At 41.7% G+C, this 20312-nt stretch overlaps 2 protein-coding genes across 9 annotated transcripts in view; one reads left to right on the plus strand and one right to left on the minus strand.

Annotated features, from left to right (window-relative positions):
• Positions 1–15937, minus strand: part of apeh (acylaminoacyl-peptide hydrolase) — an 83950-nt gene extending 68013 nt beyond the window's left edge. Inside the window, exons 1-4 of one of the 2 annotated variants that reach the window (XM_043708398.1) lie at positions 15850–15937; positions 10232–10361; positions 7662–7788; positions 6308–6398 (exon numbers count right to left, since the gene is read on the minus strand). In XM_043708398.1, coding sequence (XP_043564333.1) covers positions 6308–6398; positions 7662–7788; positions 10232–10361; positions 15850–15861 — 360 coding nt within the window. In that variant the 5' untranslated portion in view covers positions 15862–15937. Of the gene's footprint in view, positions 1–6307; positions 6399–7661; positions 7789–10231; positions 10362–14742; positions 14980–15849 lie in introns of those variants that run through there. The other variant, XM_043708397.1, reaches the window with a different exon arrangement.
• A 200-nt stretch (positions 15938–16137) lies between these two features.
• Positions 16138–20312, plus strand: part of LOC122559105 (acylamino-acid-releasing enzyme-like) — a 64155-nt gene continuing 59980 nt past the window's right edge. For 3 of the 7 annotated variants that reach the window (XM_043708401.1, XM_043708400.1, XM_043708405.1), the window contains exon 1: positions 16138–16282. The gene's annotated coding sequence lies outside the window, so the exon portion shown is untranslated. The remainder of the gene's footprint in view (positions 16283–20312) is intronic. The other 4 variants (XM_043708404.1, XM_043708402.1, XM_043708399.1 and 1 more) reach the window with 3 other exon arrangements.

The raw sequence follows: 20312 nt of genomic DNA on the forward strand, positions 1-20312 counted from the left end.
TAGAAGCGGGAGGTGCGGGGTTGTGGGACTATGAGGTTGGAGGCGGTGGATGGGAGATCCTCTGAGGTGATGAGGTTGTCGATGGTCTGGGAGATGATGGTTTGGTGGTGGGAGGTGGGGTCATGGTCAAGATGGCAGTAGGAGGAGGTGTCCGCGAGCTGGCGTTTAGCCTCAGCGGTGTAAAGGTCAGTGCGCCAAAGTACTACCCCGCCTCCCTTGTCTGCCGGTTTGATAGTGAGGTTGGGGTTGGAACGGAGGGAGTGGAGGGTTGCACGTTCCGAGGGTGTTGGAGTGGGTGAGAGGGGTGGAGAAGTTGTGGCGGTTAATGTCGCGGCGGCAGTTGGCTATGAAGAGATCGAGGGCAGGTAAGAGGCCAGCACGGGGTGTCCAGGTGGATGGGGTGTATTGGAGACGGGAGAAGGGGTCATCAGAGGGTGGGCGAGAATCCTGGTTGAAGAGGTAGGCGCGGAGGCGAAGGCGGCGGCGGCGGAAGAATTATTCAACCTCTCCCTATAGCTCAAATCCTCCAACCCTGGCAACATTCTGGTAAATCTTTTCTGAACCCTCTCAAGTTTCACAACATCTTTCCGATAGGAAGGAGACCAGAATTGCATGCAATATTCCAACAGTGGCCTAACCAATGTCCTGTACAGCCACATCATAACCTCCCAGCTCCTGTACTCAATACTCTGACCAATAAAGGAAAGCATAACAAATGCCTTCTTCACCTTCCTATCTACCTACAACTCTACTTTCAAGGAGCTATGAATATGCACTCCAAGGTCTCTTTGTTCAGCAACACTCCCGAGGACCTTACCATTAAGCGTATAAGTCCTGCTAAGACTTGCTTTCCCAAAATGCAGCACCCAACTTGATGAACTTCTGCACATTTCTCATTTGCCTGAATATGTGATGGTCTCAGTTTCCTCATTAAGACTTCATTTTTAAGATAATAACATTCAGGGATACATTCAGATTCTGTTTCTGTGTATGCCTTGTGATACAATTGCTTTGAATTTTCATCTTTCTGCTGTAACTCAGTTAATTTATCTGAGCTAAAGATGTCTGCTGTGTCATCTATCTGCTCCTGGCTTGTCTGAACCATCTGATCAAATAGCATGTCTGCTAATTCCACTTCAACTTTCTTCAATGTAGTCTTTAATCTCTCCTGTTTCAACTGATGACTTTGTGACCTCGTTACCACAGAGTCAGGAAAAATCTCAGGATATGTGTCCTGCAATACTTTAGTCCCCTGAGTTTCCACTGGCTTTTCAACCATAGTAGGCAGCTATATCATTTGCAAGGACAAATTGTATTCATGGAACTGAGTTTGTCCCGTACTCCTACCACAATTTCTCTTCACTAAACACTAACCTCACTCTACACAATTGAGGGCTTATCTCACCGGGAATTCCCATTACTAGCACTTATTCTGGCAATAGTCCTTCAGAGGTAAATAGCTCCTCATCTATCAGCATCACAGACTGAGAAGATCCTGTATCTCTTAATATTGGAACCTCTTTACCTGCTGCTCCTGGCCTATGAAAGTAAACTTTACCTTCGCAGGTATATAGTTTAAGAATACCTGTTCTTTCCTGTTTAACCAACCTCTGACCAGCTTCTGGTGCACTTTCTAGCCTCCACTGTCCTCTCTGTTACCACTCCAAGAAAATTCACTGGCTTACCTTGTTTTCCGACATCTGGTTTCCCAGTGCTTTTCCTAACCCACTAACACGGATTTCATGTGGCCTACTTTATTGCAGTGAAAATACTGGAACTTGTTAACTTTTTTTTAAGATTAGATTAGATTATTTACAATGTGGAAACAGGCCCTTCAGTCCAACAAGTCCACACCGACCCTCCGAAGAGCAACCCATTCCCCTACATTTACCACTTCACCTAACACCACGGGCAATTTAGCATGGCCAATTCACCTGACCTGCACATCTTTGGACTGTGGGACGAAACCGGAGCACCCAGAGGAAACCCACGCAGACACTGGGAGAATGTGCAAACTCCACACAGACAGTTGCCCGAGGCGGGAATTGAACCCAGGTCTTTGGCGCTGTGAGGCAGCAGTGCTAACCACTGTGCCACCGTCACCCTTCTTTTGCCCCTTCAAAGGTTTCCTTTTTACGCTATGGTAAGTTATCCTTATGATCCTTACCGAGGTCTACCTTTCCCCAATTTCTATCCCTCATGGATTGAAATTGATTTTGGAAGCCAAACTTTGGTTTAGGGACCAATTCATAAATCATCAGCCATTTCAGCTGCTAATCTTAATGTTTTAACTCTCTGCTCTTCCACATGAATTCTCACTACTTCAAGTGAAGTTTTGGACTCCTCCAAAATAATTGCCTCTCCAAGAACATCACAGGTTTGCTCTATTTTTAAAGCCCTTATCCACCTAGCAAAATTACTTCTTTTGATCCTTTCAAACTCAATGTAGGTTTGTCCAGGGACCCTTCTCAGATTCCCGAAACTTTGTCTATGGGTTCTGGCACAAGCTCACGTGCACTTAAGATGGCTTTCTTCACCTCCTCGAACACACCAGATACCTCCTCTGATAGTGATGTGAATACCTCACTAGGTCTACCTACACGTTTTGTTTGGATCAACAAACCCACACGGACACTGGCCACGGCATTTCTTTAGCCACCTATTCAAACGAAATGAAAAGGCTTCCACATCTATTCATCAAATTTAGATAATGCTTGAATATATTTAAACAGTTTCTCACTAGGCCTTTAGCTACTATGAGTTTGCTCATCCTCACTCTCTTCCTCACTATGTTTACCTCTATCCTTCATCTCCATCCTTTTTAGCTGACTTTCCTGCCTAACTGCCAATGTCTAAAGTTCAAACTTTCTCTCTTTCTTCCCTTTCTCTTTTTCTTATTGTTCTGCTAAAGCAATTTGTTCTTTTTCTCGTTTCTCTGCTTTTAATCGCAATTCAAACTGTTTCATTTCTGTTGCCTTTTCCTGGTCTTTTGCCTTGAATTCAAGCTGCTTCGTTTTCAATTGAATTTTAGCCATCTCTAAAGATTCTGATGGGGTTTCTGACAAATTTAAACACTGAGAAATTGCTGTAATTATCTTTCCTTTCCTCACAGAAGGAGTCAGCTCCAGCTTGTCTGCTAATTCCAGCAGCTTGGCCTTAATCACCTTTTCCAAAACCCCCAAAGTCACTTCTTCCACCCCCACAAAACTCTTGGTGACTGAAAGAGCCATTGCTATCCCAAGCATTGTTTAAACCAACCAAATTCAACACCCAGAACAAAAGACACTAACACCTACCACTCACTGCCTTCGATTACAAAAACCCTCATCCCAATTTGGAACTACAGAACAATCCTGCAAAGAGCCCCCAATCTGTTATGGACCAGGCCAGATCCCCTCAAAACATTTCAAGAAGGTAGCCCAGGCCCTTCCTTTGCTGGTTGTTTTAAACAGGTGTACAGTGGTTATTCCAGGAGAGATGCCGCTGGTCAAACCATTTAGTTTTAAACAAAACAGGATTTATTTACAAGATTACCAAATGAAACACAAACAAAAGAGAACAGAATAACTTAAAAGCAATCTGAAAACCTAACAGATTATCCCAACTTAGTGATGCTGCTCCAACAACCCTCATAACCACCCCTTGGCCACCCCTTGGCACAAAAAGTAAAATCAAACACAGGGTCTTACAAGAGAGAGGTCAGAGAGGACGTACCAGCTTGGACCTGCTTCCTTGGCTCCAGCAGCGTTTTCAACTCTACTGTTAAAAACCAAACTAAACCAGAGATAAAGCTGAGCTGGGAGAACTGGCCCCTCCCCCTTTCATTATACAAGTTTATTTTTCAAAAAAACTTGAAAGCCTGTTGGCCGAGGAACTAACGGTTAGCTATAATCAAACTGGCTCCAAGACCCTTCAACTTAGACTTTTTGGAGTGTCTTGTATGATCGCTCTGAAAAAAAATCAAAGACAACATAACCTTGTTGAAGGAGCAGCTTTGTCACATAAGCTACAAATGCCGACTTGCATGTCAAACAGCAAGAGCAGGATGAAATACATAAAAAGTTAAGCGATTCCACAGACTAATCAGATCTAAACGCTACAATTCTTCTATATTCAGTTGTAAAAGGTGGCGGACAATTCAAACACCATCAGAAGGAGTCTCCACAGTATATCATCCTTAATGCTAAGGAGTCCAGCACAAACAAAGCCAAAATATTTGCCTCCATCTTTCAGCCAGATGAACCATGTGGATGACCCATCTTTGCCTCCTCCTCACAAAATCACCTTCAGTCCATTCGATTCATTCCACATCAAATCATGACTGAAGACGCTGGATAATGTAAAAATTATGGGCCTTGAGAACATTGATGCAGGCGACTTGTGCTCCAGATGTAGCTAGGCCTCTAGTCAAACTTTTCTGTTACAACTATGTGGCACATACCAGACATACAATGTGACAAAGTGCACAAGCAGGACAAATCCAAGCTTCCTAAATACAATCCTATCTGGCGACACTTGATCATCAGCAAAGTGATGGAAGGTGCAATCAAGTGACACTTGCAAAGGAATAGCCTAATCTCTGTCACTCACCTTACATTTCACTAGGGCCATTCAATGCACAAGTCATTACAACTTTAATCCAAACATGGACAAAAGTGCTGAACAGCAGGAAGAATGATTGTTCTTGACATCTGAGTAATTAACTGAGTATGGCATCAAGGAACTTTAGCAAAATTGGAAACCACAGGAATCACAACAAAACACTGCTGGTTGAAATACCAAAATCAAAAACAAATGGCAATGGTTTATGGTCAATCATCTCAGTCCCGATATATCATCCAGAAGTTCCTCAAGGTAGATATTTTCTCATCAACCTATTCAGAGGTTTTACAAGACACCTCTAAACCAGGTGGGACTTGAACCCAGGCCTCTTGGCTCAGAGGTAGGAACACTACCACTGTGCCACAAAAGTCCAAAATTCCTCAGGGGTGTGTCTGAGTTCCAACCCTTTTCAACTGCTTTTCCTCCAAAATAAAGTCAGTAATGGGGACGTTTGTGGAGGATTGTACAATGTTCAGCATCATTCATAACTCCTCAGACACTGAACAGATCATACGCAGCAAGACCTGGACAACATCCAGATTACATAATAAGTAATGCTTGCACCATGTAAGCAGTGGGCAATAACCTTTTTCAAGACAGTGAATCCAATCATCGCCACTTGGCATTTAATAGTTGATCATCGTTAAATCCTCCACAGACAATGTTCTGGGTTTCATCATTGGTCAGGAACAGAACTGGACTAGCATATAAATACAGTCAATGGTGGACAATCTTTGGGATCTCAAATACCTGTCTACCATCTTCAACGTAAAAGTCAGCAGTGTGATGGAATACTCCCCACTTGGGTACAATTTCAACAAGACTCAAGTAGTTTGACACCATCCAGGACAAAGCACCCCATTTGCGCGGCACAACATTCTTCACTGTGAACATTCACTCCCTTAACCACCAAAGCACACTAGTAGCAGCAATGTGCACATCAATAAGATGTACTGTAGTAACACGCCAAGGCTGCTTTGAAAACAGCTTCCAAACCCCCAATCTCTACCACCTAGAAACACAAAGATAGCAGATAAATGGGAACACCCCTACCATCTACAAGTTCCCCTGCAGGTCACAGACTATCCTGACTTGGACTATATGTACATTCCTCAAGGTCACTGGGTCAGAATCAACATTCCCTCCAAGCTGCACGCTCAGATGTCCAGCTAAACAGCAATCAGCGTCACAATGTCAACTGCAGCATTGACTTCCTGTTATGGAAGTCACTGCCAAGCATGGATCTGAGAGATCTGTGCAGAGGAAAGGAAAAACTGGCAGACCAGTGATCAGAATGCTGGAACACCCTTCCTAACAGCACTGTAGTTGTACCTATAGCCCAAAGACCATGGCAGCAGCTCACCACCCACTTCTGATCACCTTCATAATTAGGGATTATTGGCAATTAATTAATTGACAACTAAGGCAATAAATGTTGTCAATGCCAGTAATGCCAATGCTTCATGAAAAGAATAAAAATAATGCAGGACTTCAAGAAATGAAATTTCAGCTGGAAATGTTTGAAGGATATATAATAAGCAAAGGTCATTTGAAGAATATTTTTACATCAATACCAAATGTTTTCACCCTTAGGCCCTTGTCAAATAGACCAATACTCCAAATTCAGTTTTAGTGATTTGCGGAGGTAGGTGTTGAGGAGTAAATCAGATATAAACTAAGTGATAAGTTGTGGTTATAAACTTACTTCCAAAAATTGCTTCTCCTCTCCTTTTTTGTTAGTGTGCTCACGGAGAACAGCCTTTAGAAGTCCAGATGGAGATTCTTTGCTTAATAGCCTACAGAAAGAAGAAATTGTAATTGCAGTGTGCATTTTTAGTTTGAATGTAATCACGTCAGCATTACAAATAACAATCCACTAATTAGATGAATATGTTGGTTGAAGAATAAAAGTTGAATATGCATACGAGTTAAGGAATTGGAGCCTGCTCCGCCATTCAACAAGATCATGGCTGATCTGCATCTTAATTCTATCTCCATTCTTCAGCTGCATTTTCCTCAACCCCTTGGTTAGCAAAATCTATCAGCCTCAGGTTTAAAATCATCAAGTGAGAAAATGCATATTTTTTTTGTCTGAAGGCAAGTTCTACATTTTGTGTGTGAAAGTGTTCTACACCTTTCCTCTTGAATAACCTTGCTTCGATTTTAAGGCATCATTCCCTTGTTAGGCTCTTCTACCAACATGAAAATGTTTATCTCAATCTAACCTATTCATTTCTTTCAAAGTCCTAAAAACCTAAATGAAGTCACCCTCCAACCTTCTGGATACCAGTGAATCTAATCTCTACTCATTATTTAATTTTTGGAAGGGCTGAAAAATTCTGGTTAATCTGTGCTGCACATCTTCCAAGACCACTATCTCTTTCTTAAATTTTTTTCTAAAGTGCAGTGATCAGAACTGTACTCAGTACCCCAAACACTGTTTAACCAGAAGCCTAAACATAAAGCCAAAGATGTTTCCTTTTGTATTCTAGATTTGATGTTTAACATTCCATTAGTACTTTCGCAGCTGACCACAAAATTTGGATATGTGCATATTGACTTCATACTCTCTTTGGTCCCCTACTTTTTCATGATTTAAAAATACTCAAATCAATCCTTTGTTTGTCACATTTAACTGGAATCAATCCACCAGTTTTGTCTACTCATTTCAACTATCAATATCTGTGATTTTTATGCTCCCTCCTGCATTACCTAACAGACATCACTGTTCATGTCATGAGCAAACATTAGCTCCCCATGCTTTTGAATATAGGATCTTTACTGCTGTTTAACATCTCACTTGCATGCCAGTAGCTCTGGTAATGTAGTAGTGCCTGAACACTGCACTAAGGTTAACTAAGACATACAGTTGTAGAAACAACAATATCAGGGGGCAAAAAAAAGTGCACTCAAGTCATAGGCATGTTGGTGCCTTAATGTCATCTTGTTAAGTTAGCTCAGTAAGGATCTTCTTGAGTTGATGCCTCAAATGCTCATTGAACCCTGAGAGCTCGAAATGATGGAGCAGTTATAACGCAAATAGATAACGCTTTACTCACTCGCCCTGCAGCTCTATGCAGTTTCCAGAGGGACCTGTGTACACAATGGAATCTTCATCATGGAACAGGATATACTGTCGGCAGAATTTCACTCGCTCTGCTCGTTCCAGATCTCGCTGAGACCATTCTGGAACAAACAAAATGTAAACATCTTACCACACTAAACATTCCTTGCATGATGCTTTATCAAGAAAACAATTTTACATTTGGACAAATAATATTTATCTAATTCTCTTTCTCAGACAGGACTATATTGGGATCAGTCATTTTAGGAATGCATATAGCTCCAGTATATTTAGTAAGAGGCTGATCTAAAGGTATAACAACCCAATATTGTTGTGTGTTTGTGTAGAATCCTTTAAAGGAGGAGTTTTTTTTGGTGGAAGATTAAAATTTAAATAAAAGATCAATATACCTAAAAGGGAAGGCTAACAAAATGCCTTTAGACACAGATATTACAGAGCTAAAGGGTGAAATGAATATTGATAGGCAGAATGTACCAGTGACTTGGTTATACTTAAATTGGATAAGTCACATGCTCTAATAGCATACATGCCAGTTTTCTAAAGGGAATGTGAGTGGAGGTCTCACATGCTTGTTTTTCAGACGGGAGGATGGTGGTATTTAGCAAGAATCAATGCTAGGTACACTGCCTTTTGGATGACTTGAATGTTGAAATAGAGAGGAAAGTTCCAAAATTTGCTGATAAACCAAATTTGGAAGTCTAACAAACATAAAGACTGAATCTCTGGGACACCCAGACCAACCAACCCAACCACCCCGTAGCCCAACACTTTAACTCCCCTTCCCACTCCACCAAGGACATGTAGGTCCTTGGACTCCTCCATCGCCATACCAATGCAACACGACGGTTGGAGGAAGAGCGCCTCATCTTCTGCCTGGGAACCCTCCAATCACAAGGGATGAACTCAGATTTCTCCAGTTTCCTCATTTCCCCTCCCCCCACCTTGTCTCAGTCAAATCCCTCAAACTCAGCACCGCCTTCCTAACATGCAATCTTCTTCCTGACCTCTCCGCCCCCACCCCACTCTGGCCTATCACCCTCACCTTGACCTCCCTCCACCTATCGCAATTCCAACGCCCCTCCCCCAATTCCCTCTTCCCAACCTTTTATCTTAGCCTGCTGGACACACTTTCCTCATTCCTGAAGAAGGGCTTATGCCCGAAACGTCGATTCTCCTGTCCCTTGGATGCTGCCTGACCTGCTGCACTTTTCCAGCAACACATTTTCAGCGAAAGACTGAATTAATCAACTACAGCACAGGCAACCAGCAGAATGGGCAGGCAAGTGATGAATGGAATTTACCACTGTGAATTATTGCATTTGAAGGGATACATACAGCAATACAGACCTAATGGTACAATTCTAATGAACGTGCCACACAAAAAGATCTGGGGTTCATGTGCATAGATCTTGGGAACTGGTAGGACATTAGAAGAGTTAGTAAATCATTCTTCAATCAAGTTTTACTTTTGGTGTCAAAGATTAAATGTTTGTCTAAACCATTAGTGACTTCTTCGAGACTATTATGTACTTTATTCTGTGTTCTACTCAACCTACCTGCAGTCTTTGAATAGTCCACTACGTCAGCCTGCTTTAATATCTGTTCCATACTATCCAAATGAGTAGGATTGTCCTTTCCTGATTCAGTCTTATCAAGTAGCATCCAGAGCATTTCCAATAATTGCTTCATTCACCGCCCCCACCCCAAAATGTAAACCTGGCCTTCTTTGCATTTGAGTCCTTTCATTCCTCCACTGGAAGCCATTTTTCAATCAACTGGGTGCTAAGCTCTGGAATTCCTTTCCTAAACCTCTTCATTAATGTCTCCTCCTTGAAATGGTCACTGTTTGACCAAACATTGAATCTGCTCTTTCTGTTACACCTTTCTTTTACTTGGTAGCAATTTTTGCTTCATAACACATCTTTAAAATAGCTTAGATGCTGATCTACATTAAGGCTATTGTATAAATGCAAATAATTACTTTTGCTGAAAGGGGAGACAGAATGTGTTTAATGTGTCACTCATTTTTTTGCACTCTACTGTTAGAATCTCAATGTGAATGTTTTCCCTTGACTGGACAGACAGACAGACAAAGGAAAATAGTTTAAAGGGATTCAGGAAAAGATGAGTAAATTTGCTATTTCTGAGCAGAGGGTAAATACAGACCTGAAATTGGTTATGTTGAATGGTCTCGTTCTTTCTTCAAAATGTTGTAGAGTGTTAAAGAATATCTGTCAGCATTATCAAAACTTAAATGTTGCCAATTATATTCTGGTCCGACCATAATGCATTCTAAACTACACAGTAAAATATTTCTAAAGAAAAGTCATATTGGATTCCAAATATTAACATTATTTTTCTCTCCACAGATGCTGCCAGATCTTCGGAGTTTCTCCAGCATTTTCTGATTTTATTTCAGATTTTCAGCATCTGCAGTATTAGTCAAGTGTAAATTATAAAACTGATTCTCTCTAAAACAGAAAACATCATTCCATGTAGCTTACATGTTTACATGTAGCTGTCAAGCCTCTTAGCTCCAGTTACCTGTATAGATGTTACGGTGCTTTCCCCCATACTGGGAAATGACCTCTGGTCCAATGCAGGCTTTCGCCAGAGATGGGAATTTGCTTAACTCTTTGTAAATCTCTGCAACCTCATTGGGATTGGTGATCACCTTCAATAAGAAAAAAAGTGACATGATACCAAATACAATTTTGAAGTTGATCCACTGCTAAGTGTCTGACATCGGGCTTGGTTTATTTATAGTATGAGCCACCTTTTAATAATCAGCTAAATTAATTGCATGTTAAATGCATGAATATCCCATCCAATCAAAGTAAAATATTATAATGACATAATTTCCTATTTACTCTACATGTCTCTCTGGTTCAGTGGTTACCATAGTCAGAAGGTTCAAGCACCATGAGAGAACTGAGTAGATAAAATAGGTTTTGCACTTAGTGCAGTGTTGAATAATTGTTGCACAGTGAGTTATGCATTTTGTCAGAGAAATTAAACCAAACCTTATATGCTTGCTCAAGTAAACATAAATAATCCAATTGTGTTAAAGAACAGGAAGTTCACTCCTGCCCCCTACCAACACATTGCCCAATAAAAGTCATTAAATTATCTTCAACAAAACGGTCATTCATTTTCTGTTTGCAAGAATAACGTGTTGGATCACAAGACCTCAGAACTGACACCAAGCTCATTGTCTACAGGGCAGCACTGTTACCAGCCCTGCCTCATACATTATAAACATGGACAATATACAGCAGAAACCTCAAATCCCTTGAGAAATATCACCAGCAATACCTCCAAAAAATCCTGCAAATCCACTAGGAAGATAGGTTCTCAAATATAAATGTCCTGTCTCAACAGACCTCGTACTGATATATGTTTACCATCAATTAGCATAGCCACATCAGAAAAGACTTCTAAAACAAGCTCCCTACTTTGAACTTTGAATTGGCAATTGGTTATGAGGAGGGCAGAGGAAATGCTTCAAGGTCATTCCCAAAAGCCTCCCAGAGGAAATAGCAGTAGGTCATTCAGCAGTTTAAAATCTGTTCCATTGTCAATGAGATACTGGATGATCTAAATCCAAACTTCATTCACCTGCTCGAGTCAGTGCAGAAGCAGGTCATTGGGCCCATCAAGTCGAGACTGATCCTTTGAACAGCATCCCACCGAGATCCCCGCTCCTAATCCCCACCCCTATCCGTGCATTCCCATGGCTTATCCACCAGCCTGCACATTCCTGGTCATTACGGGCAATTCAGCATGGCCAATCCACTAAACCTGATATCTGTGGACTGTGGGAGGAAACTAGATGACCCAGGGGAAACTCACGCAGACATGGAGAGAATGTGCAAACTCCAAACAGACGGTCACAAATGGGTGGAGAACCCGTTAATAACAAAATGTTTATCTGATGAAATGTATGAATTTCATAGTTAAAAATAATAACAGAGCTGACACACTGCACTTAACAAAATGAGTTCTACATTCCTCTAACATCTTTGTGAGGCAATTTCTAACTTCTCTTTTAAATGTCCTGGCCCTCTTAAGATTATGGTCTAGATTCCATTCCCACAGAAAAGGTTTCTTTGTCTACTCAAGCAATTTCTTTCAAGATTCTAAAGACCTCAATCCAAGCATCTTTCAATTCTCTATATTCCAGCAAGTGCAAGCCTAATTTATGTAATCTCTCTTTTTAATTTAACCTTTGAACTTTTGAAAAATTACTTGCACTCCTTACAGATCAATATATCCTCAAGATGCATTCAACAGTCCAAGTGTGGTCTCCTTTTGTATCCGTGACAGCAGACTCCTGAAACAACCAGTCTAACCAGAAATCAGGAGATATCCAAGGGTACAGTTGAAATTAAATCTTTCAAAAATATCAAAGCAGCCCTGAAGAGACCAAATATCCCTACCTCAGCTGAACTCATGGGAATCCCTAGCTTGTGTCAGAGCAAAATGACAAAGATTCATTCAGTAAGGCAACATTTACATTGAGAGATTACATCAGGAACACACAGAAAAATATTGCCAGAGAGACAGAACACAAACTTCTAAGCATTTCATTACCAAGCATCACTAGCTTTGCATATGGGAGAACCCATAGATCATGCACTGAACTTATCAGCCATCTCATAACCCAAACTGGAGTGGAAGCAAGTCATCCTTGATCCTCAGAAACTGCTTAATGATCAAAGTTTTGTATAACTACACCTCTCCTTTGCATTTGAGCCCTCATTAACATTCCATTAGTCCTTTAATATTTTTCTGTATCGGAAAACTACTGCACACACTGCAGCAACCCAGAACTCCAGAAGGCAGAAGACACCTATTCAATTGGTTGAAATGAAACAGGTACCCCAAGACCACTATCCTCCAATTGTTATGCAAAAAACCTAAAGAAGAAAACACTACACAACCAGACACGACAGTGACCATACCATACATCAAAGAAATAACAGAAATAACTACCTGACTACACAGGCCGCTAGGAATCTTAGTGGCCTACAAACCAGTAAACACCCTTCACCAGCTCCTCACAAAGGTGAAAGACGTGACATCCATATCCAACAGAATGAATGTTATTTACAAGATACCCTGGTAGGACTGTAAAAAACACTACATAGGACAAACAGGAAGAAAACTGACCAAACAAGTACACGAATATCAACTCGCTACTGCCAGACATGACCAGCATTCTCTCATTTCCAACAATACAGACAAAGAAGGACACAAATTCAACTGGGATAATGTAATCATCTTCCCAATCAGATATAGAACGGGAAGTACCAAAAAAAAGAGAAACGTATATACCAAACAAAACAGACCACCAACACTGTATTAAAGATGCACTGACGATGTCACCTAGCGAGGCGATGAAACATCTGCAGAAAACCACACCAGCTTGGCAAACGAATCTATGACCTCATACACAACCCAAGTCATAAATCTTTTCAAAAAACTCTGGCCATTATGTTTTTGCAATTTAAGTACATTAAACCACAAGTCTAGTGCTTCCATTGTTCCAACTTTTCACAACTTAAAATATTGTTTAGAAGCTATTGAAGATATTAATGCAGGGCACTATGAAAAATTCAAGGTAATCAAGCACAATCAACATGGATTTGTGAGAAGGAAAACAGATTTAACAAATTTATTGAAGCTGTTTCAAGTAATATTGTTAGTGATTGGTCAGTTCAAAAGGTTAGAGCATGCTGCTAATAACACCAAAATCATGAGTTCAATCCCTGTACTGGGTAATGTTGCTGGCTTCCACAGTCACACTTTGATCCTAAGAACTTAGGTGACTGTCTAGGGTTATGGACTTTGCATGTTCTCATGTTGGTGGATGCACCATACTAAATTGTACTGCAGTATCCAGGCACGTGCAGGTTAAATGGTTTAACCATGGTAAATGTGAGGTTATGGGGATAGAGTGGGATGTTCTTCAGAGGGTTGTTGCAGATTTAATCGGCTGAATGGAGTCTTTGTGCTCTGTATGGGTCCTATGCTTCCCCACCAAGTCTACACTGGACAACAACCACAAAATCATAATCCCATTTTCCAGTACTTGACCCATAGCTTTGTAAACCTTAGCATTTCAAGTGCACATCTAGATACTTCCAAAACGTTGAGAGGTTTCTGCCTCTATCGTCCTTATAGGCATTGAGTTCCAGATTCCCACCTTCATCTCTAAACCTCCTGCTGCGTATCTGAAATCTATGGCTCCTGGTCAATGATACACCACCAAAGGGAAATGCTTTTTCCTGTCCATACTTTCTACGTTCCTCATAATTTATACATCTCAAATCGCATCCTCCCTCAGGCTCCTCGGCTCCAAGAACAACAACCTAATCTATCCAATCTTTCTTCATAAATAAAATTCTTCAATCCAAGATATATCTCAATAAACCTCCTCTGCAGCCTCTCTGGTGCTATCATATTCCTTCTTTAATATGGATTCCAGTACACAACACTCTAGCTATCACCTAACTAACATTTTGTACTGTTCCCTAATCTTAAAGGGGCCGTGGGGCAGCACGGTGGCTCAGTGGTTATCTTAGCCTGCTGGACAAACTTTCCCCATTCCTGAAGAAGGGCTTATGCCCGAAACGTCGATTCTCCTGTTCCCTGGATGCTGCCTGACCTGCTGCGCTTTTCCAGCAACACATTTCTGGCTCAGTGGTTAGCACTGCTCCTCACAGCACCAGGGACCCAGGTTCAATTCCCACCTCAAGCAACTGTGTGGAGTTTGCACATTCTCCCTGTGTCTGTATGAGTTTCCTCCGGGTGCTCCGGTTTCCTCCCACAATCCAAAGATGTGCAGGTTAGGTGAATTGGCCATGCTAAATTGCCCGTAGTGTTAGGTGCATTAGTCAGGGGTGAATGTAAGGGAATGGGTCTGGATGGGCTGCCTTTCGGAGGGTCGATGTGGACGTTGGGCCGAAGGGCCTGTTTCCACACTGTAGGGAATCTAATCAATCTAAATTCTCGTTTGCCTTCTTAATCACTTTATCTACTTGACACATTACCTTAGTGTCTGGTGGACATGGACACTGAGCTCCCTCTCTAATTGCAGAAGTCCACTGTTCATCACGTACTTCCCTGCTCTTTTCCTGAAGAAGGGCATATGCCCGAAACGTCGATTCTCTTGCTCCTTTGATGCTGCCTGACCTGCTGCGCTTTTCCAGCAACACATTTTTCAGCTTTGATCTCCAGAATCTGCAGTCCTCACTTTCTCCTTCCCTGCTCATGTTTGTCCTGCTTGAATGCATCATTTCACACTTACCAGGGTTGATTTCCATTTGCCACTGATCAGTCATCTAACCAGCCCATCCATATCGTCTTGCAATCTAATGCTCACAATTCACCACTCCTCTAATCTTATCATCCACAAACTTGCTGAACAACCCTCCTAAATTCAAGTCTAAATTGTTTTTATAATATATATATATAGGAAGGGCCACAACAGTTATTATTGCAGAACGCCAGTGGACACAGGTTTCCAGTCACAAAAATATTTCTCTACCATCACCCTTTGCTTCCTGCCACTTATCCAATTCTGTATCAAATTTGCTAACTTGGACTTTTTCTGGTTGGCAAGATTGCAAAGAGTAGTGTGCCACAAGGATTAGTGCAAGAGCCTCATTATTTTACAATTTGTATCAATAACTTGGACGAAAGGGCCTTCACTGGTCAGTCCATCGAGTACATGAGTTGGACGTCATCCTGTAGCTGTAGAGGACACTGGTTAGGCCACTTTTGAAATAGTGGGGGAAATTCTAGCCTCCCTGTTGTCGGAAGAACGTTGTGAAACTTGAAAGAGTTCAGAAAAGATTTACAAAGATATTGCCAGGGTTGGAATTTCAGGGAGAGGCTGAACTCCCGCCCGTTTTAAAGGAACTGGTCTCGGGGGCAGGTGGAGGTGGATCCCGGATTCCTGCCTTCCTCTCCCCGCGGAGTGAACGGCCGGCTGCCCTCTGAGACACTTGGGCCGCTGGAGCTGGATGTGAAGTGACCTGTTCTCCCTCTCCCCCCCCGTATTCCGACTACACTCCTCGCCCACAACCAAATAAAAGGTGCTGCGGATCAAGAATGGAACAGTCCCAACACTCCACATCTCTCGCTCTCTCTCTTACCTCTGAGGCCATGGTTTCTATGGTTACCGAGCAGCCCACTGTAGACCCCCTCCCCCTTGACCCAGGGAAGGGTAAGAATGTATCAACAACGCTCAGATATGGAGGGGAGATCAGGATTATTGACGGCATTCAATGAGCAGCAACTCAACAATGTCTTTCACGCTGACAACCACATTCAATTTTACACCGTCTAAATTTACTGCTGTAAGTATGGTCGAGTTCTAGTACCGGTGAGAATATGTCGAAATGTTGGGGTCGGCTGTGTATGGCACCCCTCTGCTAGTCTAGTGGGAAAGTCCAACTTTAGCCTCGCCTTCCACCGCCGGTAGGTGATGTCATGCGTGACGGTTGGCGCAGCCGCAGTGGGTATCTGGGGCACGTGATGTAGCTGTCGGTTGTTTGACTTGTCATTCCTCTCCAAAGAGTTAAGAAAGTGAGTGTTTAGTATGCAAATGGATGGATACATACATACAGCTGATAATTGTACAGCTCCTTGTGTCAGTTGAGATCATTCTTGCTGATTGTAAGGATTCCACACCACTCCTCTTACTTTTTAGTGTTTTCGCATCACCCGGAAATAATAGAGCCCATGCTTGCATGTGATGTAAAGTTAGATGTCTGTTTATACTTTACAAGACTTCTTTGTTACATCCAAGGTCCCATCATTTTGGTGACTTGTAATGGTGCTTATTGTGGGTTTATTTTGCCCAAAAAAATTTAGGATGGTTGATTCTGGTCCAGTCTGAATGATGTCCCTCCCCTTTCTTCCCATGCTATAATTCTGTTTGTTTAAGATGGTGACGGAAAGAAATACTAAGTAAATAAGTTTTGAAGAAGAGTCATACCAGACTTGACACATTATCTTTATTTTACTGACTCATTAAGTAATAGTTTGTAATTAAATTCCCAAGTGTTATCTATGGTTATTCTTTTGAAAGGGATGTGTCATTTGCTGCAAACATTACAAAATTGAGGTGTTGAACTACTTTCTTGTTACAGTCCGAGCTGAATTATAGACTATGTGTGGAGTTTGTACATTCTCCCTGTGTCTGCGTGGGTTTCCTCTCACAAGTCCAAAGATGTGCAGGTCAGGTGAATTGGCCATACTAAATTGCCTATAGTGTTAGGTGCATTAGTCAGAGGGAAATGGGTCTGGGTGGGTTACTCTTCGGAGGGTCGGTGTGGACTTGTTGGGCCAAAGGGCCTGTTTCCATACTAGGGAATCTAATCTCATCTAATCTAAAAAAAAGTGATAGATTTTGCAAGTTATAAGAGAATCCAGACAAGAATGTAAGTTATCTTCTGCAACTTATTTTATATTCTTTTGGGATTTTAGTGTCATTTACTATTGTTTAGAATTTTATTAAATTGCATTGCAGATAATTAGTACAACATGTATATATAACCTTAAAACTTGTCCTGAACATTTAGACTAAAATGTAATATTGAATTATAGAACACATTTGCTGCACACTAGAAAATAGACTGGCAGGGAGGGTCGGGCCACGGAAAAAGGGGGAACCCAAGTTATGCAAAAAATAAAAGCATCTGTTCTCACCAAGTGTTAACAGGGTGCTCTAAGATAATTAAGAACATTTGCCTTAACATCAGTGAATCTGTGTAAACAGGACACCAGTAGAAAATTAAATTCAGGATCTGGACCAGATGGGCCAATGGGCTGAGAAGTGGCAGATGGAGTTTAATTCAGATAAATGCAAGGTGCTGCATTTTGGGAAAGCAAATCTTAGCAGGACTTATACACTTATTGGGAAGGTCCTAGGGAGTTTTGCTGAACAAAGAGACCTTGGAGTGCAGGTTCATAGCTCCTTGAAAGTGGAGTCGCAGGTAGGTAGGATAGTGAAGAAGGTGTTTGGTATGCTTTCCTTTATTGGTCAGAGTATTGAGTACAGGAGTTAGGAGCTGGAAATGTGTTGCTGGAAAAGCGCAGCAGGTCAGGCAGCATCCAGGGAACAGGAGAATCGACGTTTCGGGCATAAGCCCTTCTTCAGGAAAAAGTTTACAGGAGTTAGGAGGTCATGTTGCGGCTATACATGACATTGGTTAGGCCACTGTTGGAATATTGCGTGCAATTCTGGTCTCCTTCCTATCGGAAAGATGTTGTGAAACTTGAAAGGGTTCAGAAAAGATTTACAAGGATGTTGCCAGGGTTGGAGGATCTGAGCTACAGGGAGAGGCTGAACAGGTTGGGGCTGTTTCCCCTGAAGTGTCGGGGGCTGAGGGGTGACCTTATATAAATAGACAAAGTCTTTTCCCTGGGGTCGGGGAGTCCAGAACTAGAGGGCATAGGTTTAGGGTGAGGGGGGAAAGATATAAAAGAGACTGATGGGGCAACATTTTCATGCAGAGGGTGATATGTGTACGGAATGAGCTGCCAGAGAACGTGGTGGAGGCTGGTACAATTGCAACATTTAAGAGGTATTTGGATGGGTATATGAATAGGAAGGATTTGGAAGGATATGAGCCAGGTGCTGGCAGGTGGAACTAGATTGGGTTGGGATATCTAGTCGGCATGGACGGGTTGACTGAAGGGTCTGTTTCCATGCTGTTCATCTCTATGACTCAAATTGCTATGGACTGAACTTAAATGTATTTTTGAGACTTTATGATGATTTTGAGTAGCCATTACTGGTTATGCAATGCAACCTCTGTAAAAGGTACAAAGTTAAAAATCACACAACACCAGGTTATAGTCCAACAGGTTAAATTGGAAGCACTAGCTTTCGGAGCGCTGCTCCTTCAGGTGGTTGTGGAGTACACAGTTGTTAGACACAGAATTTATAGCAAAAGTTTACAGTGTGATGTAACTGAAATTATACATTGAAAAATACCTTGCTTGTTTGTTGAGTCTTTCATCTGTTAGAATACCATGACGGTTTCACTTCTTTCATCAGTAAATCACAAAACCTTTTGTTTAAATTTACATTCTCAGGTTAACTGTAACAGTTGGTGTCAGGCCAGATAAGATGTTGAAAATGTTCGCCCCCATGTCTAAGCCATAATGTTTAGACTGATTCTAACCTAAAAAATGAATTAACAGAGTCTTACATGGATTCATGTAGTTTTTGAGCAAAGTACAATGTAACTCTGCAAGTATAAATTCACTCCACAAACATGTGTGTCTGTCTGACTGTCTCGGGTGGGGGGTTTTGAGTATCTGTGAGAGAGAGAGTCGAAAGAGGCCTAAGCCTGTGAGAGGGTGCCTGTAGGAGTGTGTGTGACTGTAGTCTGTAGGAGTGTGTGCATGTGAATCTCGGGGAGGGGGGTGTTGTGAGTGTATGTGAGAGAGAGTGTATATGTATGTATGTGTGTGTGAGTGTAAAGGTGTCTAAGTCTGTGAGAGGGTGCGTGTGAGTTTGGGAGTGTGTGTGTCTGCAGGAGTGTGTGCGACTCAACTTTTAGATTAGAATCAGTCTAAACATTATGGCTTAGACAGGGAACCCTGGGCGAACACCTTCGACATCTTATCAGGCCTGACACCGATTTTTACAGTTAACCCGAGAATGTAACTTTTAAAAAAACGTTTTGTGACTTACTTCTGGAAGAAGGGAAGCTACCATGGTCATTCTAACAGATGAGAGACTTAACAAACGATGATGGTATTTTTCAATATATAATTTCAGTTACATCACACTATAAACTTTTTGCTATAAATTCTGTGTCATACAATTGTGCACTCCACAACCACCTGATGAAGGAGCGTCGGTCCGAAAGCAAGTGCTTCCAATTAAACCTGTTGGACAAAAACCTGGTGTTGTGTGATTTTTAACTTTGTGCACTCCAGTCCAACACCAGCATCTCCAAATCATGACTGTAAAAGGTAATACTGATGAAGCTTTAACTAACTTGTTGTTCTTGCAGACTATTCTACAGACCTTACAGACTGCCCGACTGTCAATTCTGTCAAATCAGATCTTATGTCTTATTTGAATTTGAATTGCAATCCTGAAAAGAAAGCTTGTTTAATTCAAGACTAATGAATCAATTAGCATGCAACCTTAAGGTAACATTTCCACTTCAGGTACCAAATGATTCAGTGCTTAAGCTAGGAGCAGACTCCTGCTTTTTATCTTAAAAATTATTCTAAACCTAACATTGAAGAGGTTCTGACACAATCTGTCAGAAAACCATCTTATGGTCAAAAGTTTGACCTCCTTGCTAAGAAGTCATTTTGTAAAACAATTGTGTGCTCTCGGTCAGATCCACCGACGTCAAGCCGGTGTTCTCTGACCACTGCCTCCTGCTGGCCGACTGTCACCTACAGGACGAGCAGCGGGCTGGTAAGGGAACGTGGAAGCTGAACACAAAGCTGTTGACCTCGGGAAACATTGAGGAGCTTAAGAGGGACTATGCAGGTTGGAGAACCATGAAGCCCCTCTTTGAGTCCCCAGCGGACTGGTGGGAAACAGTAAAAAGGAACACCAAGAGGTTCTTCATCCTCAAAG

This window comes from Chiloscyllium plagiosum, chromosome 18 (genome assembly GCF_004010195.1).
Source record: "Chiloscyllium plagiosum isolate BGI_BamShark_2017 chromosome 18, ASM401019v2, whole genome shotgun sequence".
In the NCBI taxonomy this organism is placed as follows: Eukaryota; Metazoa; Chordata; class Chondrichthyes; order Orectolobiformes; family Hemiscylliidae; genus Chiloscyllium; species Chiloscyllium plagiosum.